We start from the raw sequence: 20,228 nt of genomic DNA, 5'->3' as shown, positions 1-20,228 counted from the left end.
CAAAAAAAATTTTTTTAAGTTTGAAAACTGCCAGACCTTCCGGTTCAAAAATACAAGTATTCAACTGAGAAACACAGTTCCAAACTGCAAGCTCCTGTCGTGTTCCTCCTGTTTCTAACCCCAGCACTTGGCACATGGTAGGAATTGTGTACCTGATGGTGAATGAAAGGAAGAAAGAAAAGAGGAATGAGGAGAAATCTGAGGAGGACGTCCTCTCCCCCTTGTCTGAATCTACTACCTTGAACGTCTTCAGGACCGCAAGTTCCTAAAGAGGTAGATTCAGCTCCTGCGTGTCGTGTACAGTTTGGCACACGGTGGCCTGACCACAGGGATTCTGTATGTGAGGCATTTCTCCGGAGAGGCATGTGGAAATTTGTTTCTTCTTTCAAGCATAGGTGTGTGGGTTGAGGGTGGGGTGGGAGGGAGCTGGACCAGCTCTACAGTGGCTCCCATGACCCTGGCCTCCTGTGCAAACCCCTCCCCTTGAACGCGGGAGTGACCGTGAATCGATTCTAACCAACAGAACACAGCCAAGGGATGGGAGTGAGTGTGTGCGTGTGATTCCATCAGATAAGACTGTAGCATCCTTCTTGCTAGGACTCTCTCCCCCTTTCTGGCTTTTAGCCAAGTGGCCGTGTTAGGAAGACACAGGTAAAGAGGCACTGAGGGCCACCTTCAGCTGATAACCAATGAGACACTGAAGTCCACAGTACATTGGCTCACCTGGAAATAAACGCCGCCGACAACCTCCTTAGCTACGAAGAGTCTCCTTCCACAATCAAGCCTTCAGATAAGATTCCACCCCTGCCCGGCAACCTGACTGCATGCAGCCTTAAGGCAGAGGGCCCAGCTAAGCCGGGCCTGGACACCAGACCCACAAAAACTTGTGAGGTAAAAAACATATGGTGTTTAAAGCTGCTAAGTTTATGGTAACACCGTCATGCGGCAATAGATTACTGAGTGTAACTAAGGGTGGAAACAGCATGTTCCAGGGCCCTGAGGTGGGGAAGAGCCAGGCACAGGTGAAGACCTGGAAGCAAGGAGGGGTGGCTGGAGCTCAGCAAGCGTGGGAGGGAGGGAGGGCCCCGGGTAAGGCTAGAGAGAGGCAGGCTCCGCCGTGCACCTTAATGTACTTGAGTTTATATCCAGGGAGCAGTGAAAGCTCCTGAAGAGTGCAAGCTGGGGAAGAAACGTGATTCGATTTGCATTTTACTATTTTAAAAAGGTAACTCTGGCTGCTGTGGGGAGAATGAACCAGAGGAGGTCCAGAGTCGAGGCATGGCAGGCACGTAGGAGGCTCCTGTGGACATGCAGGTGAGCAGCAGTGACAGTGGCAATGGGAACTGGAAGGATTAAACAAGTGAAGATAGAACAGGGGGTCCATGAACTTGGATGAGAAAAGAACTACACCCTTACGTCAGTAACCTCCAAATGAAATACAGTATTGTGCTTAATTGTGAATACAGGCAACAACTCAGCAATACGGGCAGTACCTGTGACTTTTGAATCTCAGACTCTTTTTTAATCCCTGTTACTATCATTACTATGAAGTATCATTTGTGTTTATCATTACTTCAAATTTGTGGTAGCTACAGACCCACCACTAGATCTGTTATTTAAGAACATTTAAGAAGTATATATAGCACCATGTCACAAATCTGTGTTTCATTAAGATTTTTATAACTATTCAAGACTGATTCTGAAAACATGTCCACAGCCTTCCTCACTCGAATGCAAAAGGGCCCGAGAAACCCTGTGACAGAGAGAGGAGGGGGGCGCTTGATAGGGTTTGGGGCTGCAAACTCTATCAAGGGGTGAAATAAAAAATAAGGACCACTGTAGGGGCAGCAGATCTGGGGAAAGACCGACAGTTCAGTTCTGGATGATTATGTCTGAGGTGCAAGTAAGGCATCTGAGTAAATGAGGAAAAGTCAGGGCTTAATTTGAAACATGTAGACAGTATTTTGAGCTCTGTTAGGAGCTGAAACTACTTAACGAGAGAACGTTGTATGAGAAGAGAGGTGGAGGGCAGAAGCCCCAGGGAACTTCACCCTGGAAAGGCTGGACTGAGAAAAGAGATCTGATTGGGGGGGGGGGGTGGTACGAGAGGCAGGAGGAACACCCAGAGGAGGGTGTCAGCACAGAGAAGCATCTCGGGAGGAAGGGAGGGACGACCACGCTGAAAGCTGTTAAGAGGCTGCATAAGGTGAGGATCGTGTCTCCTGGGTTTGGCGATTTGTATGATGTTGGAAAAGATGGGCAGTTTCGGGCAGGGGAGGCGGGGGGACAGGAATAGGTGAAGAATAACTGGAAACCAATAAAGTGGAAGAAATAAGTGGATTGCTTTCTTGAGAAGTTTTGATGTTGAGGATTTTAAAATGGGGCTATTGATGGAGAGGGAGGTTGTTTATTTTCTGTTGCAGATTGGGCACACCCAGAAGACCTCTGTATGTGAATCAGAACGATCTGGTACAAACAGAGGGACTGATGATGCAGGAGAACACAAAACAACCGCCGGACTGAAGTCCCTGGAGAGGAGAGGGTCCGCGTCCAGAGCTCACGTGAACAGACCAGCCTCTGACAGAAGGAGGGAAGACACAGTCCCGGCTTGGTGGCAGGAAGCTCTGGAGCACCTGCTGCCTTTATTTGCTAAATGTTGGGGGGGATTCAGGGGCTGAGAGGCGTGGGGTGGTGGTGACGGCGAAGGAGTGGTCTAGCATGAAGAATGCAGGCAGTATGACGTGGTTGTGGAGAGTGAGAACACGCGCGGCTGGAGGGGAATCTCACAAAACTGTGGGTAGTGGTCACTGTCCACTTGACGCTGGGGATCAAGAATTTACAGAGACGCAAGTCTGAGTCTTTATCTTGTTTCTCCAGCAACACTGAGCTGCTTGGGTGAAGGCACAGAGAAGCCAGCAGGTAGGGTTCATTCGGGATCGGGATTTGTCCAGCTCGATGTGAGAGGAGGAGGAGAGGAGGGCAGGAAAGTCAAGGTACCTATAAGAGAGTGACTATGTACTATGAAGTCTGGAATTTAAGCCGGAGAAGGAAGAAAGAAAGGAAAAGAAGACCTCTCAGAGAAAGAGCATAAGTGGGAATTAGCTCCTAAGAGCAGGGGTAACCGTGGGCAGCTGCGGGTAAGGAGCAGGAAACACGGGTCACCTCCAGCAGGTGCCACAGTAACGAGGTAAACGGAGGGTCCACCAGCTGGTTGGAGCACCCGAGATTTCCAGAAGAGAGTGGACCGCGCAAACTTAATGCCTCGCCTCCAGGGAGATGACAGCTTTATGACAGCTTCGGATGTACCCATTCGTTTGAGACAGGTCCTCCAGAAGGCAAGCTCCACAGAGCAGGGATCTGTTTGGTTCGTCCCTGTTTTCCCCAGAGCCTAGTGTTCGATAAATACTGTTGGGTATGAATGTCATTAAAACGTAATGAAGTAAGGAAAGGACAGGAAGGGACTGCAGCTCTGCACTGCACATAGGACACACTCTCACCGAAGCACTGAGTTGTGGCCAGACCACAGCCAGTCCCCAAGGGATAAAAGGCACGAGTTCCACGCTGACTTCAGAAATGTGGCCAGCCGCCCGTGGGGTGACAGAGCACCTGACGTGGGGAGGTGCGGCCGCCAATGACCAGGGCTCTGCCCACTGGCCCAGGGGCAAGCAGAGAGGCATCAGTACGTCTGCTCCTTATTTCAGAATAACCACATTAACTCTTTCTTCAGGTACCTTCATGTCTATAAACCACATCTTGGTTCGACTCTGGGTTCTTCATTCCTTAACACCTGCCATCCTCGCCTCATTGGCTCTTCCACCCACATTCCACTGGAACCATTCACCAGGGTGACCAAGGGCCTCCCGGTGCCCAAACCCAGCGGTGGCGGCCCCGCCCTCACTTGACTTGACTACTCCGTCCCCTCTGATGACACCCTCTGTGGCAGGAAGAACAGTGCCTCCTCCCAGGATAGCCATGTTCTAATCACCAGAACCTGTAAATATAGAACAATTAAGGTTGCTAATCAGGCGGCCTTAAAACAGGGAAAGGATCCTGGACGACTTGTGTGGGCCCAATGGAACCACGGGGGTCCTTAAAACTGAAGAGGGAGAAGAGAGAGGCCAGGTCGGAGAAAGAGAAGTGACGGCACAGCGGGGTCGGAGAGACGCCACGGCGATGGCTTTGAACAGGGAGGGAGGGGCTCCGAGCCCCGGAGCGTGAGCAGCCTCTGGAAGGTGCAGCAGGGCAGGGAACAGCCTCCCCTGGGGCCTCCAGGAAGGAACGCAGCCCTGGCCACACCGCGATTCTGGCCCAGTGAGACCCTTGCCAGACGGCTGGCCGACCTACAGAACTCTAACAATAAACCTGCGCTGCTTTAGCCACTCGGTTTGTGGTCATTTTGTTACAGCAGCAAATAGAAAACCGATACAGCCTCCTTGGGCCCCTCCTTCTCCCGGCTCCCGGCTCCCGCTTGCCTGGTTCCCCTCTACTCCCTGGCTCTCCGCAGCCTGCGTGGCTGGCTCCCCCACCCCGCTCCACTCAGGGCTTATCTCCTCCCTTCTCCATCCATCTTTTGCCCCAGAGTGATCTCATCCGGTCTAGCAGCCCTCCAATTTATGTCTCCAGACAGGACCTCACTCAGGCTTCGAGACAGTGGCCCACTCAGCACAGCCACTTCAGTGTCTAAGAGACATCTCCAGTCGATACAGCCCGGGAGAGCACTCGTGACCCACCCCCGCCACGCCCCCTTCGGCCTCCTTTGTCTCAGCTATGAACACCAGCACCAGTGCAGTAGCTGAGTCCGCAAACGAGGAACCCGTCTTGATCTCTCCTCCCCCACCCCCCATATCCAATCCCATGAGTCCTGACACCTCTGCCTCCAAAAGACACCCCACTTTTCACCTTCTCCACTGCTTCCATCGTCTCTTCCCAAGATCGCCAATTACTGCAACAGCCTCTAACTGGCCTCTCTGCTTCCCCGTCAGTCACAGAGCAGCCAGAGAACAGCTTTGAAAATAAAGAATCCACATTATGCCTATCACCTCCTGATAGTTCAGCCTCTGATGACTTCCTGTTACTCGTAAAATTCCAAGTCTTTGTGCCTACAAAGCACTTCAGGATCCAGCCCCTGCCTACCCTGCCGATCACCTTCCCGATGTCCGCTCTGCTCCAGCCACAATGTTGCCTATATTGTTCCTCAAGCCAAATGCATTCCTGCCTCAGGGCATTTGCACTTCTATTCCCTCTGCCTAAAATGTTCCCCTAGATCCTCAAGCAGCCCTCCTTCATCATTCGGATCTCCGCTCAAATGCCTCTAACAAAGGCCTTCCACAACCAACCCACCTCACGTGCTCACACCTCAGTATTCTGTTCTGTTTTCTTCTTAGCACTCTCTGAAATTCTTATCTACTTACTTGCTCGTGTACCGTCTTCCCTTCTAAACTATAAGCTGCACGACAACAGGAACCTCGTCTGTCTGGGATCCTTAGCACCCTCAACCAGTGCCTGGCACATATTAGCCCTCAAAAATGTTGCCGAAGGCATGAATGAAGGCATGAAACCCAACGGAACACCAGCAGGCTGAGGTCAATAAACACGATGCTGTGGCCCACTGTCCAAAAGGCCCAAGATATACGCAACATATTAGGAGAAAAGCCAGGCTACAAAACTACATATACAGTAAACCCATTCTGAGTTAACAAATAATAAAATATATGCCCGCATCAGCGCAGGAAAATGTCTGAAGAGACTTACATCAGAAAGTCAACTGTTCCTCTCTGATGGCAGGCTTCGGGGTGACCTGGCCATCTTTCAACCTGGGCTGCACTGTGTGAAGTCGGGGTGGGGAAAGTCCTCCCTCCCCCAAGGCTTCCTGCCTTGCTTCCGGCCTCACCCTCACTCACCCTGACGCAGAGAACCGTGGGGTCTGAGACAAAGAAGTGAGCGTGCTGCCTCAATCCTCCCTCCTGTGACGGAGGGAAGCTGGAAGCTGCTCGCGTGCAGGAAGCACACATTCCCACCCTCTCCTCCAGGTCTCAAGTTCTTCGGGGGCAGCTCCCGTAGATCTGTTTGGCGACACCAATGACTATCACTAAGCCGGGCTGTCGCACTCAGGGATGACGTATTAGCAGCACACTTGAGTACAGACCTAAACAGTATCTGTTGTTGGATTCTTCACGCACTCGTTCATTTAAGGAACGGTCACTGAACACCCAGTAGGTGCCCCTAAGTTAATTCTAAGCTCTTGTGATCCATCAGTGAACAGAGCACATGAGGATTTCTGTCCACCAGGACCTGACAGCCTAGCAGGGGCAGCCACACAATACACAATAAAAAGAAGTAAATTATACGCTATATTAGATGATGATCAATGCTGATTCCAAAACACTTATGTCTCACTATCCTCATTTATGAAATAAAAGATACATAATCACCACACAGCAGGTTCTCTGAATTGCCTGAGGAATGGATTGTTAAAAATTACTGGAAAATGCTTAAATACAGAGTCTTGATTGATAATAATTAAAGCATTTAACAAAAATGATTCTTAAATGATTAGAGTTAGGAAGTCTAAATTTTGCTCAACAGCACAAAAATAAAATAAAACTTTAAAATGCACATTAACAACTGGTCTTCTGATGCCGGGAAAGGGGAGCCTGTCACCACATAGTTTAAAGACATGTCAGGAAAAATGGGAAATGACTACATTCTGACCTCGATTTCACAGATCCTGCTTAATCTGAAGCTATTTTAATGTATCCTTCCTCAGAAATGGGAAGCAGATGACATTTTCCCTTTCTTTCAATTCTTTCTAAACTTGTATTTAAGTGTTTTTTCCCCTTCTCTTTCTGAAAAGGCAGCCTTTTGCAGCCTTTCCTAAATAAGAACCCCAGGTAACATCGGAAAGCCTCCCTCTCGGCAGCTTCTCTGTCCCCCCACACAGCGCACTAAGAGGGTGTGACCTCTCAACACTTTGTCCTTGACCTTCTGTGTTGAGACTTTCCCCCTTCCCAACAGTGATACCCACTGACCTCTTTAAAAGAGAACTATTGGGCTTCCCTGGTGACGCAGTGGTTGCAAGTCCACCTGCCGATGCAGGGGACACGGGTTCGTGCCCCGGTCCAGGAAGATCCCACATGCTGTGGAGCGGCTGGGCCCGTGAGCCATGGCCGCTGAGCCTGCGCGTCTGGAGCCTGTGCTCCGCAACGGGAGAGGCCACAACAGTGAGAGGCCCGCGTATCGCAGAAAAAGAAAAAAAAAAAAAAGAACTATTTCAGGCATGAGCTACACACAAAATGATGGTCTCTCTTTCGGGGGCTTGGCTTCTTGAAAAATTCCTGGAGCTAATAAGCGATTATACAAGATTAATAATAGAAAGTCTATCACTTTCCTATACATCAGAAATGAACGAGCGAAATTTGAAATTTAAAACACAATACTATTTACATTAGCACACCCCCCAAAAAAGGAATTAGGTATAAAAACAAAATATGTGTAAGAGCTATATGAGGAAAACTCCAAAACTCTGATGAATTAAATTTTAAAAAACTAAATAAATGGAGAGATAGTCCATATTCATGGATAGGAAGACTCACTATTGTCAGTTCTTCTCAACTTGATCTATAGATTCAACACAATCCTAATCAAAATCCCAGCAACAAATTGATTCTAAAGTTTACAAGGAGAGGCCTAGAATAACCAACTTAGTATTGAATGAGAAGAACAAAATCAGAGGACTGGCACCATCCGATCTCAAAACTTACTACGAAGCTACAATAATCACAACAGTGTGATACTGTCCGAAGAATAGACAAATAGATCAGTGAAACACAGAATAGAAAGCCCAAATATAGACCCACGTAAACATAATCAACTGATCTTTGACAAAAGAACAAAGGCAATACAGTGGAGTAAAAACAGTCTTTCCAACACTTCCAGATAGTGTTGGAATAAATGGACATACATGTGTCAAAAACTGTGAATTTAGACACAGGCCTTACATCCTTCACAAAAATCAACTTGAGGGACTTCCCTGGTGGCACAGTGGTTAAGAATCTGCTTGCCAAAGCAGGGGACATGGGTTTGAGCCCTGGTCTGGGAAGATCCCACATGCCCCAGAGCAACTAAGCCCGTGCGCCACAACTAGTGAGCCTGCGCTCTGGAGCCCGCGAGCCACAACTACTGAGCCCGTGTGCCACAACTACTGAAGCCCACGCGCCTAGAGCCTGTGCTCCACAACAAGAGAAGCCCCCCAATGAGAAGCCCACGCACCACAATGAAGAGTAGACCCAGCTCTCTGCAACTAGAGAAAGCCCACGTGCAGCAATGAAGACCCAACGCAGACAAAAACAAACAAAATTTTTTTAAATAAATAAATTTATAAAAAACAAAAAAAAGATGCTCCACATCACATGTCACCAAGGAAATGCAAATTAAGACAACAATGAGATACCACTATGTACCTATTAGAATGGCCAAAATCCAGAACACGGACAACACCAAACGTTGGTAAGGATGCGGAGCAGAAAGAACTCTCATTCATTGCTGGTGGGAACACAAAACAGTACAGCCACTTTGGAAGACAGTTTTGGCAGTTTCTTACTAAACTAAACATAGTCTTACCATACGATCCAGCAATTGCACTCTTTGATATTTACCCGAAGGAGTTGGAAACTTATGTCTATGCAAAATCCTGAACATGAATGTTTATATCAGCTTTATTCATAATTGCCAAAACCTGGAAGCAACCAAGATGTCCTTCAGCAGGTGAATGGATAAATAAACTGCAGTTCACCCAAACAATGGAGTATTATTTAGCGCTAAAAAGAAATGAGCTACCAAGCCATAAAAGGACAGGGAGGAACCTTAAGTGCATATTACTAAGTGCAAGAAACCAATCTGAAAAGGTTACGTGCTGCATGATTCCAACTCTCTGACATTCTGGACAAGGCAAAACCGTGGAGACAACAGAGAGATCAGCAGTTGCCAGGGGCTGGGGGGATAAACTGGCAGAGCACAGAGGATTGTTAGGGCAGTAAAACTAATCAAATCATTGTGTGAAACTAATCTAATCATTGTATGAAACTACACTGATGGATGCATGTCATTATACATTTGTCCAAACCCACAGAATGTGCAACACCAAGAGTGAACCGTAATGTAAACTATGGACTCTCGATGATGATGACACGTGGACGACGTAAGTTCACTGACTGTAGAAAGGTACCACTCCAGTGGGGGATGCTGACAGTGGGAGAGCGTGCACAAATGAGGGGGCAGGGGGCGTGTGGGAACTCTCTGTACCCTCCCCTCAATTTTGCTGTGAACCTTAAACCACTCTAAAACTTAAATCTTAATAATAAAAAACAGCAAAAAATGGAAGGCGTGGCCTGGGTTCAAGGGTTTCGGCTGTGACTATACCTGGAGCCCAGCCCCTCAGGCACCTGCTCACTTTAACTTCAGGCTCAGGTGGCTCTAGTTTCCAGCCCAGGTCAAGCTACTTTTCAGCTTCCTGGTTTCTTGGACACAGGAACCTTTCCCTTTTTTCCGTCAACTCCTTTGGAATTCAGCGCTAAATGAAGCTTGCCTCAGAATTCCACCTTGGTTCTACCGCAGCTGCCCGACCCGGACGCGCGCACACACCCACTAAACCCTGTTCAATTCCCCAGAGCTGGAGCTTCTCCCACTTTCCACATTTCTCCCCAAATGTAAACAGCAGGTTCTTTAAATGTTACATTTATTTCAACTCTACACTCTTCACCAGACCAGAGAACACACAACCACTGAAGCCTATGAGAAAGCTCCATGAAATCCACACATCCTGCCCATAAAATTCTCCCTAACAGAGAAAACACTCTCCCAAACACACACTTATCTTTCATCACATTCACCCCAGCCCATCTGTGGTTTCTCATCCATCTAGAAAGGAATTCTTTTTGCACTTTTTCTTTTTTCCCCCAGGCTTCTAAAAAGCATTAAAACTAGAAAACAGGTTATTTTTTTAGGAACTTCTTTTAAAATCTCCAACAGAATTTCATAATCACCAAGACAACATAATTTATCATTAGAAACATTTGGTAGGTAGTATTAAAAAGACTGGAAGGTGGTAGACAAGTAGGTAGGTAAGTAGGTAGATGCTGTCAGCTTTAGGGTTCGGCTGTTTTCAGCTATCTGGGCCAAATGGAGATGGAAGGAGGGGATGGGGTGGAGATTATCCTTCATGCTCCCTCTTAAAAAAAAAAGTCACAAAAATTGGAATATGCCTCCACATACCCCTACCACTGCCACCCATACTTTAAAAAGGGCTCCCTATATTACTTTAGGTAAATACCCCAAAAATAACTGCATTTCCTGACTTCTAGGCACATGAGACATGAGAAAAAGACTCTAGAAAGCATAACTACATCCCATATAGCCAACGCACACTGACATATACCTGAGTGGTTGAGGGGTAGCAAAGCTGAGACTAAAGCCAAGTGAAGTTGCTCAGAATACATGTCCGGGAGGCTGGGAGTCCTCATCTTGATGAGTTTCACCTGGAACACGTTAGACACGCCCATTCTCAGGCCCCACCCCAGACCTACTAGGGCAGAAACGCTGGGGTGGAGCCCAGCAATCTGGGTGCTAATAAGCCCTCCAGGTAATTCTGACGCCAGCTCGGCAAGAAAATCACTAAGCTAAAGAATGCTGGGCTTCCCTGGTGGCCCAGTGGTTAAGAATCCGCCTGCCAATATAGCGGACACACATTCGAGCCCTGGTCCGGGAAGATCCCACATGCCACGGAGCAACTAAGCCCGTGCACCACAACTACTGAAGCCCGCACTCCTAGAGCCGTGCTCCTCAACAAGAGAAGCCACTGCAATGAGAAGCCCGTGCACAGCGACAAAGAGTAACCCCCGCTCGCGGCAACTAGAGAAAGCCCGCGCACAGCAACGAAGACCCAACACAGCCAAAAATAAATAAATTTTTAAAAAAAAATTTTTTTTAAGAATGCCAGCCTTTCCAGGTGTTCTTCCCTCTTCTGTCTCAGCTGATGTTTCAGTGGGTCTCAGCTTCTCCTCATGGGAGTAACCACCACCAAAATCTCCCAACATTACTGAAAGCAGTGGGCTCTTTTATCCCCACACAGCCCATCGATAAAGAGTCCATAGACTATACAGAGTTTTAATGCAACTGAAAACTCTACAAGCCCCTACCATCCAACTTAAAAAATGTGGGTCCAAAATGCATCCTCATTTGCACCTTAACATTTTAAAAAACAATGTCAGGAGACAGCGCTATACGTTAAGACCTGGGTAAAAGCACAAACTCTTCAGTTGTCAACTCCAGTGCTAGACGGGTATGAAAACTTGGAGAAGATACCAAAGAAGAACAGGCAGCCCCCTGAAGAGAGGCTGCCTGCCCCTTGAAGGTGCCGACTCCACCAAGGCCAGAGGGACAGAAAACCCCCAGAGGGTGATGAAAATGTTGTGGAATTAGATGGTGGTGATGGGCGCACCACTTTGTGTACATACTACAGACCACTGAATTGTACACCTTAAACATAAAAATAAATGAAAGGATGATTAAGAGTTGTTGTTTTTTTTTAAGGCCAGAAACTATCAAACTCTTAGAGGAAAAAATAGGCAGAACACTCTATGACATAAATCACAGCAAGATCCTTTTTGACCCACCTCCTAGAGAAATGGAAATAAAAACAAAAATAAACAAATGCGATCTAATGAAACGTCAAAGCTTTTGCACAGCAAAGGAAACCATAAACAAGACCAAAAGACAACCCTCAGAATGGGAGAAAATATTTGCAAATGAAGCAACTGACAAAGGATTAATTTACAAGCAGCTCATGCAGCTCAATAACAAAAAAACAAGCCAATCCAAAAATGGGCAGAAGACCTAAATAGACATTTCTCCAAAGAAGATATACAGATTGCCAACAAACACATGAAAGAATGCTCAACATCATTAATCATTAGAGAAATGCAAATGAAAACTACAATGAGATATCATCTCACAGCAGTCAGAATGGCCATCATCAAAAAATCTACAAACAATAAATGCTGGAGAGGGTGTGGAGAAAAGGGAACACTCCTGCCCTGCTGGTGGGAATGTGAATTGGTACAGCCACTATGGAGAACAGTATGGAGGTTACTTAAAAAACTACAAATAGAACTACCATATGACCCAGCAATCCCACTACTGAGCATATACCCTGAGAAAAGCATAATTCAAAAAGAGTCATGTACCAAAATGTTCACTGCAGCTCAATTTACAATAGCCCGGAGATGGAAACAACCTAAGTGCCCATCATCGGATGAATGGATAAAGAAGATGTGGCACATATATACAATGGAATATTACTCAGCCATAAAAAGAAACGAAATTGAACTATTTGTAATGAGGTGGATAGACCTAGAGTCTGTCATACAGAGTGAAGTAAGTCAGAATGAGAAATACCGTATGCTAACACATATATATGGAATTAAAAAAAAAATGTCATGAAGAACCTAGGGGTAAGACAGGAATAAAGACACAGACCTACTAGAGAACGGACTTGAGGATATGGGGAGGGGGAAGGGTGAGCTGTGACAAAGCGAGAGAGAGGCATGGACATATATACACTACCAAACATAAGGTAGATAGCTAGTGGGAAGCAGCCGCAGAGCACAGGGAGAACAGCTCGGTGCTTTGTGACCGCCTGGAGGGGTGGGATAGGGAGGGTGGGAGGGAGGGAGACACAAGAGGGAAGAGATATGGGAACATATGTATATGTGTAACTGATTCACTTTGTTATGAAGCAAAAACTAACACACCATTGTAAAGCAATTATACCCCAATAAAGATGTTTAAAAAAAAAAAAAGTAAACTCCCAGGCTGGCACTCTCAAACAACTCTGGAAGCAACAGTGATCTAGCCTCCAAAACTGGAGAGCTGGGCTTAAGACAAATCTTTAAAGGTCTCAAAGCATAACCTCACACGACCACCAAAGACACAAAAGAGGCTTAGCAGGTATCATACCTAACACTCAGCTGACTGGGGGCAGAGCCAAGACTATACCTGTTTCTAACCTGCCAACTCTGTATCCTTTCCAAGACATCAGTGATCCTTGGGTTCACTAAGAAAGTTTTCATTTCACATCTTAATTCACAATCTGAAAAAGTAAAACCTATAACAAATATATTCTAACACGCGAATTCATTGCTCAAGTCTATGGTTTGCAATTACAGTGGCAGGGGTATCCAGTAGCGTCATTTAAGTTGTTCTTGAACTGATGAGAAAAACCAGAAGTGAACTTAAGACTAAATGATATATTTGCGCCAAGGCCTAATGACAGACTTAGAGAAAGGCTTGCTGGGCAAAAAGCTGTTTATGACTAGTTCAGTGGGGGAGGGGCAGGATAACTGCAGGGCACACAGTAGTGCCACGTGCCAAATTCAAAAGAACCTGCCTAAGAACAGTCAGGGTTATATTCATGTTGCAAGAGCCAATTCAGTTTGGGCAAAACATCATCCGTTGCATTGAACTAATGTTCTTAATATAAATGTTATTAGTTTTGTGGTTTCTTTTATGTAATGTATATATCTATTTGAGTTTTATATTCACAGAAGAATTCTAAGAATTAAGAAATTTATCCTGAGTTTTTTGTGTTCTTCCATATTTCATTCATCCAGCAAATATTTACTGAACACTGAGTATGGGCCAAATATTCTTCTATGTGCTACATTTTGAAGTAATATAATAAAAATAGTTTAGGTCAAACTGTGCTGGGTCTACAGAAATGTTCTTCCTTTAAATAAGGATTTCTTTAACATCTTATTCAAATTTTATAAACACTACCCCACTCTCTGCAGGTAATAAGATCTGCTTCTTTTACTGCTCCTCAGAGCCAAACCCCATCCGTATTGATCTCTCTTCTCCTGTCTCCCCTCACTGACATGGAAGGACGTGCTGCCTCCAGCTTTCCAATGCACCCTCTGCTGCTACCTTTGCTACCACCAACGCCAAGGTGACGCAGGCTGTCTGACAAACGGGCCTGTGCTCATTTGGATCTCAGTATCCATTTACCTCACTTCATACTAAGTTAAACAGAGGAATTATGGTTAATCCAACTGCTACAAAATTAACATTTAATTACAAATTTGGTACCATATATAAAAATCAAACGCTTTCACTCTTAAAACCTGGCTCTGTGTATTGTGGGTCATGTGTGCATTTTCCTTTTTGTGATTTAACCAGAAAAGCCCTGCCTGGCCTCAGAGAATGACCTGGGACCAGTCAAACCCTTAACACTGGAGCTTCCTTGGTGGCACAGTGGGGTTAAGAATCCGCCTGCCAATGCAGGGGATATGGGTTCGAGCCCTGGTCCAGGAAGATCCCACATGCCGCGGAGCACCTAAGCCCATGTGCCACAACTACTGAGCCTGTGCTCTAGAGCCCGCGAGCCACAACTACTGAGCCTGCATGCCGTAACTACTGAAGCCCGTGCACCTAGAGCCTGTGCTCTGCACGCAACAAGAGAAGCCACTGCAATGAGAAGCCCATGCACCGCAACGAAGAGTAGCCCCCGCTCACCCCAACTAGAGAAAGCCCGTGCACAGCAACGAAGACCCAATGCAGCCAAAAGTAAATAAATTAAATTTTAAAAAACCCTTAACACTGCCAAACTATCTCACTCACCTTTAGAATCAGAATATAAAAATACTTTTCAGTTTAGCTCACATCTTGGAAATTTAAAGAGTCTTAAATAATCCCCCAAAAATATGGGTCTATGTTTCAAAAAGATAATATGTAAATATACTAGTAAAACCAATCAATGAAAAAAATTACAGCCCTAAATCTGTGACTTTATAAGTTATACAGACAAAAATTAAAAAGATAAAAATACTCAAGAATATATGCCTATACAAAAAAATGATTTTAAAACTTTTTTAAAGTAAGGTGGCGTCTTGTTGTTAAAACAAAATAACCGGAATGAAATATAATTTAACAATTTTCAAAGTCATAAAGTCCATTTTTCTCACTTGAATATAAAAAGTTGAGGGAAAAAAGTATTCAGGACTTAAAAGGGTACTTCTCTCCCTTTGAAAAGCATTATACTCAAGGAGTTTTTCTTCTTCAGCTTCTCTGGTATGGCTGAGAATGCATCAGTCTATATGTGTACTGCTCCCTCGACAGACATTTTTACCATTAAAAAAATGCATTTAACATGAAAATCTCTGAAGCTATCACTAACTACAAACCTGTGCTGCAACTTTCTTTAAGATCAATACAAGCTAGAATTCTTTTTTGTTTGCTTACTCTGGAGAAACTTTGTATTAGCAGAAAAACAAACAAAAGAAAGAGCATTAATAGTTCAAAAATAGCAGCACACAAAAATGATCTGAACATAGGTAAGGAGAACATTTTCATTATAAAAGGTTCATGGTGCTGCATTAGTTTGGCTTTGGAAGAATGCCATTTGAAATCCAGATCCAGCAAGTGGGGAATGCAGTAGTTACATTTTAAGTCAAACAGCTAATTAATGACTAAACAGAAGGAATTTCAGTCTGGACAACATATATGGAGTACTAATATGTGTAATTATGAAGTAGTCATTTGTGTAATCAGAAAGCTGCATTAGCATAATTATTTCTGGCTCTGGGCTTTAAAAATATTAACTTAAAATGCAGAAAATTGTAATAGTTCACCTAATGAAGGTGTGAATACCAAACTGATTATGAAATAAGAGTTGGTTCTTTAACAAATGTGCTCTGTGTTTAATACATTCTTTCTCTCCTGCCCAGGATATAAAAATCAAGCCTATCAACCCTCCAGTTGTGCACAGGTACGAAGTTTCTATTTTTTAATATATTTTCTTCCTCACCCAGAGCCCACATGTGAATATTCATTATTAAGAATCAAAACTCCTTCCCTAAGAAATGAGTGTTTGCTACTTTTTTTTTTAATCCTCAGAAAAAAATACATTAAGTTTACGTATAATACTGGAAAATGCAAAGTGAAAAAAGAAGCAAATGAATAAAAACAAAAGGATTAGAAGTCACTAAACAGCACGAGATCTTGGGAAGGTCTTATTTGAAATCGTTCTTCGGGACAGAACTGTAGAAAAGTATGGACTCCAAAATCAGGCTATAGGCTTGGACTTCCAAGGCCACCACTTTCAGGTACTTTAACATCTCTGTGGCTCAAGTTTCCTCATCTATATTGTAAGAATAATCACAAGACCTACCTCATAGTATTAGTTCAAGGAGTAAACGTGATTATTCACAGAAAGAACTCAACAGTGCCTAGCATAACAGTAGATGGTCAATAAATGTTCGCTGCCATAATGACCATCATCACCATCTCCGTATTGTTTTCAGAACCTGGGAAAAGAGTGTTTATGGCTGAGAAAGCATAATCTACAATTGATTTGTTTTTAGATACAACAGTTATTTTGCAATTGCAAATAACATTCAAGAAGGGCAGGAGATTTTACTTATTCCAGTGAGTTAGAAAAGGTTAAAAGTGCTTAAGTAGGCCCTAAAATCGGTCTTATCTTCTAAGAGTCTTCCTCTTCAGTGACTTTCAGCTTTACCAAATTTGCATGTGAACCCACAATACTAATCTTATATTAACTCTTTTTAATCCGAAACTAAATTCCAGAATGGATCTGCCAGGTACGCTAATGTGGTTAAGGGTTATGCGTCTTTAATTCAAAGCCTAGACGACACACAGTAGAATGAATGTTCCCAAGAATTAATCAGCAACGTAGAAGAAATGAAGCTCAGACAGAGAGAGACAGGCCCTGTCAAGTGTGCTACCTTGACCGAATTATTTCACCACTTTCTACCCACACTCCCTCATCTGTAAAAGGAAACATTACACACCTTGCAATATCATTAGAAGGCTCAGAACTAACGATACACAGCACCCAGTCACCAGCAGGGAGCGGGTGCTGATACGCGGCGACACGTGAAAGGGCACCATCCCGCCCTCCCTCTCTCAATGGATGCACACGCACAGTATACACGGTGGGTTTTCTCAAGTAACCGCAGATGTTACAACACAGGTCTGAGGAAAGGGCTGTCTCAAAAGTACAGAGGAGTCAAATTATACCCAGGAACTCAACTGTATACACCCATCAGAGAGAGAGAGAGAGAACACGGGTGACAGAGAAAGATGACAGTTGACATCTCATACAGGCAACCCCGGCCGCCAGTCTACTTGGCGAACAGATGCTGTGCAGAGAGTGAGATGGAAAACACCCACATCGGCTGTGCTCGCAACTGCGCTGGTGCCACATGCACCTCCCAGTGCGAGTGCCTGGTCCCAGGAAGTGGGATCAACAGGAATGTAGTTTCTGTACAACACAGCTCCTAAGCAGCAGCCTACTCCTTCACGGGGTCCTCCGCCAGAACACAGCAAGCTACCCCACCCCCAGGGGGAGGGCGGGCCCTTCGCAAAGCGGGGTGGCTACACTCTACTCCCTGAACGACTGAAGATTCCACGGGCAATGCTGCCCGAACGTGACTGACTCCGCCTTACCCGGGGTCACAAAGCCCCACTGCGACACAGCCCCTTCAGGTCTCAGTGGCAACATTAAGGATGGCAGACTGAAAGACATGGGAAAATGCCAAACCCAGCCAGGTCAGAGAAACAAGTACTTTCACAGGAGTACTAATTGTTTTGTTTCTATTATCCGAGCCAGTAAAAAAAAAAAAAATGACATGTCACCATCACCACGTAACACCCTACAGAATTAAAAACTCCTGCTGCCACTCCAAGATTCCCGTTTTTTTCCTAAAGCCAAAAATCAACAAGAAAAAAAAGCCAAAGTCCTCCACACAGAAATATGGGCCAGCCTTTGAATTCAGTTCTGTCGTAGGAGTTTTTGTCGGTTTTCAGCAGGGAGATCACCAAAAGCACAACCCATGGCAAGGGAAGAGGGCGTGTGCCTTGGCCCCTGCCAGCCGAGGCCCCCTGCCACGCCCCCGCCTTCCACAGGAGCACACGCTCTTCTACCCACATTTCAGCAGCAGTGACAGCTCGTGCAACCACCCCACATTTCTCAGCCCCCAGTCTCACGCTGCACCGGTCGGAAGGGGATGCAGTCTGCCCTCTTAGGACTTGAACTGAAGCCACACTGGGACCTAAACCAGCGGTCTCCGAGGGGCTAGGTGTACTGGGTCCTAGAAGAAAATGCAGAACGACTTCTTATCTGCCTCTTAATTTTGTCCTCTATAAAAATTCCTTATTGGGTGTTTCACAATGTATCTAAAATATTAGTAAGGTGGAACACGTAAATAATTCAGAGGTAAACAAATGTGTGAAAGTTGAAGGGCTGTGCTCAAAAGTTCCAGAAAGTTTTGAAACCACTCAGCTAAAGAATCTACCGACTAAATGTTGAAACCACTCAGCTAAAGAATCTACCGACTAAATGTTGAAACCACTCAGCTAAAGAATCTACCGACTAAACTTCTGACACCGTTGCCTACAGCTTCGTAAGACTCCTAAGACCACTAACTTTAATTCACTAAGCAATTGCTGGTTTCAAATATAATTTCAAGTCATAATTAAAATAAATTGCCAATTACATAAAAAGATAATACTGAAAAAATTATGTTTTGTTACATTTATAAAAAAACTGGAACTAATGTATAATAACATAGTATCAAATCCTGTTTCAGGGATTACTAAGAAACTTACTGAGTTCTTTAATATTTCATGACCTAGTTTTGACTTACTGAATGGCTCCCAAATTGTACTATTTTGCTGACAGAGTAATGATCTACGATTAGGACTAATTTTCAGCACCTTTACTTTGTTTTCATGTCTAAAATGTTTGAAACAGTTAATAGATGACTGATTAAAACAACAGGCCTCCAAACTAGCTGTTTGTCAAAACAAAAGTATTCTGTCTGAGGGGGGAAATATAATTTATTCATAATCAAAATACGCATACCTTAAAAGAAGTTTAAAATCAGTTGAGACAAGGTAACAAAACTATGAGATTCTAGTGAGTATTTAACTCTGTAAACTAGGATAAATGAAGAGACTTTCACATAACCTCATAACTCAAAACAAAAGCATTGTAAGTCAAGAATTTGAGAAAACGATTTTTTAAAAATAAGGGTAAATAGGCAGCACTATTTTCTTCTTGTATCTTAATAAAACTGAGTGCCCAATACAGGGCAGGGTGTTATATTTATAATTTAACTTGGAAGTACTGATAAATGTTGAACCAGCAACACGAATTGATTGAGACCAACTTTGCAAAACCAATAACCCCAGCCATTTGAATTAAAGGAATAGAATTCCCAGCATGATGGACACAGACCCAATTCTCATCACCACACTAAATGGGTATTACCCTAAATTGAAATAGTCAGATTTCAAAATAAAAAAGATGACAAAGCAATCCACCCCTAATATTGAGACTTCCAGATTAAGATTTACCAAAAAAGGAAACATCATCCAACAAAATAAACTCTGATTCACTCTACTTCATCAATCTTCCTTCTAACTGAATGTCAGATCAACAACCTACTATACAGCCTTCATTCTTAATACAAATTCCTATCGTTAAGGAAAACCAGTTAATTCTCCATGCAAACTTTCTTCATCAGAGAGGACAAGAGCTATTTTGCTAATAAGAACCCTGCCCTTCCAAATTCTACAGAAACTTCACATTGTCAAGACACGGCACATTCTGTAGAATACTGGAGCTTGTACCCTTATCAATTCATGACAACGTAAGAACTAAGGTTTAACTGAGATGCAAACAGAGTCAACCACCAAATGCAACACACCAAAATGCAAGAAAACACAAAGACAGAAGAAACTCATGCTACCTTAGTAAGTCAGCGTGCACATTTGATAGTTTGCAACACAAGCCAAGCAGATCAGAGATAGGTCAAAAAACATGTTGGTTTCTGTCAAATCCAAATTAAGTATTCTTCTCATTTACAATTTCCTAGTTCAATATTTTGAATTTAAAGCTAATATAAAGTAGTACTATGCAAAATGACCTAGCGAGTTTGCCCTTAAAAAAAATTGTACCCCTAAAAATAGAAATTTATCTACCTCATTAGTGTTCCAACGGTGCCTCTCTTTGGGTAAACTTGAACATTTCGGCAGACATTCAAGCAGCTTTTTCGGTAAAAAGATTTTTACATGACTACTATTGCTGTTCCCATGATCATCTATAAAGAAGAAAACAATAAATTCAGAGAAGATCATAGAGAAAATCTCCTGTT

General features: G+C 44.2%; 1 protein-coding gene across 3 annotated transcripts in view; it reads right to left on the bottom strand.

Annotated features, from left to right (window-relative positions):
* The window catches only part of CAMTA1 (calmodulin binding transcription activator 1), an 890,922-nt gene that overhangs the window by 836,867 nt on the left and 33,827 nt on the right, over positions 1-20,228 (bottom strand). For all 3 annotated transcript variants that reach the window (XR_009519764.1, XR_009519763.1, XM_060013510.1), the window contains one exon: positions 20,056-20,174. Coding sequence is in view for 1 of the 3 variants with exons in the window: in XM_060013510.1 (XP_059869493.1) it covers positions 20,056-20,174 (119 nt within the window). In the remaining 2 variants the exon portion in view is untranslated. The remainder of the gene's footprint in view (positions 1-20,055; positions 20,175-20,228) is intronic.

This window comes from Delphinus delphis, chromosome 1, assembly GCF_949987515.2.
Source record: "Delphinus delphis chromosome 1, mDelDel1.2, whole genome shotgun sequence".
In the NCBI taxonomy this organism is placed as follows: Eukaryota; Metazoa; Chordata; class Mammalia; order Artiodactyla; family Delphinidae; genus Delphinus; species Delphinus delphis.
Note: the sequence above shows the minus strand (reverse complement) of the source record. Positions and strands in the feature narration are given on the sequence as shown.